General features: G+C 31.6%; 1 protein-coding gene across 1 annotated transcript; it reads right to left on the reverse strand.

The window, feature by feature from the left end:
• Positions 1-1,283: 1,283 nt before the first annotated feature.
• On the reverse strand, positions 1,284-3,163 carry LOC126053943 (uncharacterized). Its single transcript, XM_064040953.1, has 4 exons — positions 2,468-3,163; positions 2,251-2,328; positions 1,817-1,964; positions 1,284-1,456 (listed from the first exon to the last, which is right to left on the reverse strand). Exons 1-4 carry the CDS (start codon positions 3,161-3,163, stop codon positions 1,284-1,286), a joined length of 1,095 nt encoding a protein of 364 aa, XP_063897023.1.
• Positions 3,164-3,880: the final 717 nt, after the last annotated feature.

Below are 3,880 nucleotides of genomic sequence, written 5' to 3' on the forward strand. Positions count from 1 at the left end.
ACTATACAAAAGTGATTCAGCGTGATTTTAGATTGAAGAGCTTCTAATGGACTTGTTTAGGTAAAGGCGAGGTGACTTAATGATCTGTGTGGTTAGGAAACAATAAACAATTATTAAGTGATTTACGATTCCCGAGAAAAGGAAATGAGAAAGTGTATTGAAAATCAAACGGATTCTTATTAAAAAGGCTTCTTATGATGCCGTGTTATGATGTTAATGATTATTTCACAGATACACGCAGATGGCAGCCCTGAAGTGGACAAAAGGTTTTTTTTGTGACCATAATTTAAAACAATTTTGAATTGTATAGTTGTAACTCAATTATAATTAAATAAACGTTTTGGACTTTAACCGACTTTAATGGTTTGGTTGGATGTAGTTGCCTACAAAGTAAACTATCAGCCCACCAATTAGCAAACAGTGGTTGACAGTACAGTCTACTCTCAGAATGTTGAGTAAATGTCTTGTATAAATAAAGCTATAACCTACCCAATACTAGTCAATTAGTAAGGCTTAGATCTCATCATAAATAATTCAGATCCTCATAAAATAAAACAATCTTTAATTTAATATTATTTATGTATCTTGAGAAGTCTTTGAAATAAAATTCAACTGTACATCAAAACAAATGAGGTGAAAGTATTCTTAAATCTGTATTGTTAAACCAATGTGCATTCGTTCCGTCAAACTCTGACCTCAAAGGGAAGGAATTCTTACAAAGTTTTGCTTAACTTTATATTACCTTACTGAACTGGAAATTTAGATTCAACTTCAAACAAATATAACTTAAATAATGTACCTTCTTATTAATAAACAAGGAGCTCGTGGCTAAGTCAAAGCCGCGTGGATCGACCGATCATTAAGTTAAGCAACGCTTGGTGCGGTCGGTCCATACAGTATATCGTGCCCTCCGAAATATGTAGTTCATTGGTGTCCTTAGAAGATGTACTTAGACTTTACATCTTGGACAAGATATACTTAAAAAGCAATAGTTTACATTTTTTATTGTTAATATGTCTTATCTATCAAATAAATATAATTCATTTCTATTTAAATACATACAATACACACAATAATAAGAATGATATAATATTTATCATATTTTTCTACAACTGGAAATAATATAAATTCAATCTTAAAAAGTACATACATAGCAACTTAGAAAAGTAGGTATAATAATAAATAAAGCATTGGTACTCGTCTGACTGGTAACGAACCCACATTCATATTTGAGTTGATTGGTTCTTTACCCGCAAGACCACTTGACTACAGATAGTCCCTTTTCACCCATACAAATGTGTAAAGTTAATAACAACAATGACATAAGTGACACACATGTTAATTAGCTCCAAAGGTAGCGACATATTAATGGGTATTATCCGCCATATTCTGAACTTGAATGTGCGTACGTGTGTGTACTGGATAAATGTTTCTATGTCCTCCTTAAGTGTGGGATCTGAAAAAACAAATAGGCTTGTTAAATAGCACATCACTTCTTATATACGAAAATTATTTATTGTTTGAAAAGTTTTAAAATATATTGTTTTTTGAAGATATCTTTAACACCCTATTTTAATAAAAACATTAACAGGTGCTGCAGATTTTAAGGTTCATTCTTTTGGCTTTGAAATTAGTTATGAAGTACATATGGGAGTAAATAACAAGGTACATAAGGGACTAAATAATAAAGTACATAAGGAACTACAAAAATACGCTCATAAGAGACTACATAATAAAGTACATTAGCAAAAACTTTAAAGAGGCAGTAAATAACATATCTTGTAACATATCTATAATGATACATTTAAAAACATACCATTACCATCAATGAGTCTATGCATGAGAAACAACCTCATTTTTTCCACTTCCACTGAATAATGTTCGACTATGAGAAAAGGTGAAAATAATAGCAGCGAGATTTGTACCACGTGCATTATCACATAGCCGAGAGATTCTACTGGTTCCTAGAACAAAAATATATGTGCCTAGATAAGGTTACTCAGTCACATTTTATTTTAAAACTATTGAAATTATGTATTTAAATTCAATTTGTTACACACATTAAAAGAAAACGCCCAATGCAAACTTTTTGTCAGCTGTCAGTTTGTTCGGACTCATACCTACTCGTAAATTAGTTTGGAAATGAACGAACCTAATAACGATCAGGTATTATATCTTTAAAAAAAATCCAATCATCAGGCCAACTATCAGCTGATAATTTAAAAAAAGTATTTAAAACACAGTACTTACGCGACCTTCTATGGCTGTCAATATGTGGTAGACATTAGTTATTAGTTTTGGTGCACTTCCAGCTACACTCAGAAATAGCTGAAAATATATAAATATAAAGTAGGAAAAATATAGAAAAATAAGAGTAAATGAGCGTGAGAGGGCTGATTGAAAGCCACAAACACAATGGATAAGAACTTGATAACATTTTGTATTGAACTTTACAAACCCTACTTACCGATGCATGCAGTTCAGGTGAAATAACGTCGACCATATCAGCAATATGTCTATACACAAACAGACAGAACTTCAACTTATTTTCTTTTATACTTTTATTATTATTCACGTATAAATAATAATTACACTCAGGAAACTCTTCCAATCTTATTCGCAGGAGTTTCAATCGATACCTAACTGCATCGAACATTATGCATCGCCAAACCCGATTGAAATCGAGACCGATTAACGAAAACTGTCTGATCACATACAGAACCAAATTATCATAGCAAGCGTAGATACAACAATACATGACAGTATAAGAAATCCTTAAAGACCAAGTTACTATAGATAAGACGATTATTTTGTAAATACTGTGAATGTGACGGCGTTTATTGATTCTTAGATATGAATCGATATCTTTTAGCATTTTGAAGAATTTTTCTGTGCGACTTCGGAACAGTAGGATGACCATGACTGAAGCTGTGTACTCAAATAACGACCATAGTTGAGACAAATCTTTCGGACAGCACTCTAAAGAGGAATATATGACAACTAAAACGAGACTTACACAATAAAATTTAGCAATAAAACTATACAGAAAACCGTTTTTAATATTCAAATCGTAACCACAGATTAATAGAATGATCATGACTGGTTTATACATGTGGGATAGTTTGTACACATTTTGAGTTTTGCAATGAACTTTGTTTGACATTATGGATTTGTGGTTTAATTAATTTTTGGTTATTGACCGGGTTCACAAAGCCATGTCGGACCGGTTATTTGGCTGTGGTTCGTTTGTTAACTCGTATTTGGTAGAAATGGACAAAGGTTAACTAATCGGCAGGCTGGTGAATGATTTTGATTTGGATACTAGTTATTTGAAATGTGAATTATATTTTTTCAGGTTGTGGTTTCATTTTTATCACTTTTGTTTGGTACTAGTAGCTATTTTACTTCGGTACGTCCGTAGGTATACAGCAATTTATTCTAATTCAGATAAGAAGAATGCAAGCAGCAATGGAAAATTATTGTAAGAAAAAAGGATTAGTGAATCTATTGCCATTTTTTCTTTTCTTTGATTGCATTTTTTTTAGAATATCAAATTAAGCAATTATAATTAATTAATTAATCATAAGTTAATTATAATTTAAGGTGTTTTTTTTTCTTGCCAATGTTTTGTTTTTATGTTTATTGAATTTATTGATAACTAGCTGACCCGGCGAACTTCGTACCGCCTAATTATTGGAGGCACATTTAGTAAGTCACAAACACACGACACATTACTTTTTTTATTTTTTTCCTTATTTGCTCACCGTTTAAACCTACCCTGAACTACGACAAACATTTTAAAACCAAAATCAGCTCAATCGGCCTAGCAATTCTCGAGTTATAATCAGACTAACGAACAACAATTCATTTTTATTTATAC

The sequence above is a fragment of the Helicoverpa armigera genome, chromosome 23 (assembly GCF_030705265.1).
Source record: "Helicoverpa armigera isolate CAAS_96S chromosome 23, ASM3070526v1, whole genome shotgun sequence".
In the NCBI taxonomy this organism is placed as follows: Eukaryota; Metazoa; Arthropoda; class Insecta; order Lepidoptera; family Noctuidae; genus Helicoverpa; species Helicoverpa armigera.

Bases quoted from the DNA above. Each gene is read 5' to 3' on its own strand.
- LOC126053943 (XM_064040953.1), bottom strand. From the start codon at position 3,163: ATGTCAAACAAAGTTCATTGCAAAACTCAAAATGTGTACAAACTATCC. The intron at 1,965-2,250 runs GTAAGTACTGTG...TTTTTGTTCTAG, and splicing joins TGACAGCCATAGAAGGTCGC to GAACCAGTAGAATCTCTCGG. The intron at 1,457-1,816 runs GTATGTTTTTAA...TTGTTTTTTCAG, and splicing joins TAGACTCATTGATGGTAATG to ATCCCACACTTAAGGAGGAC.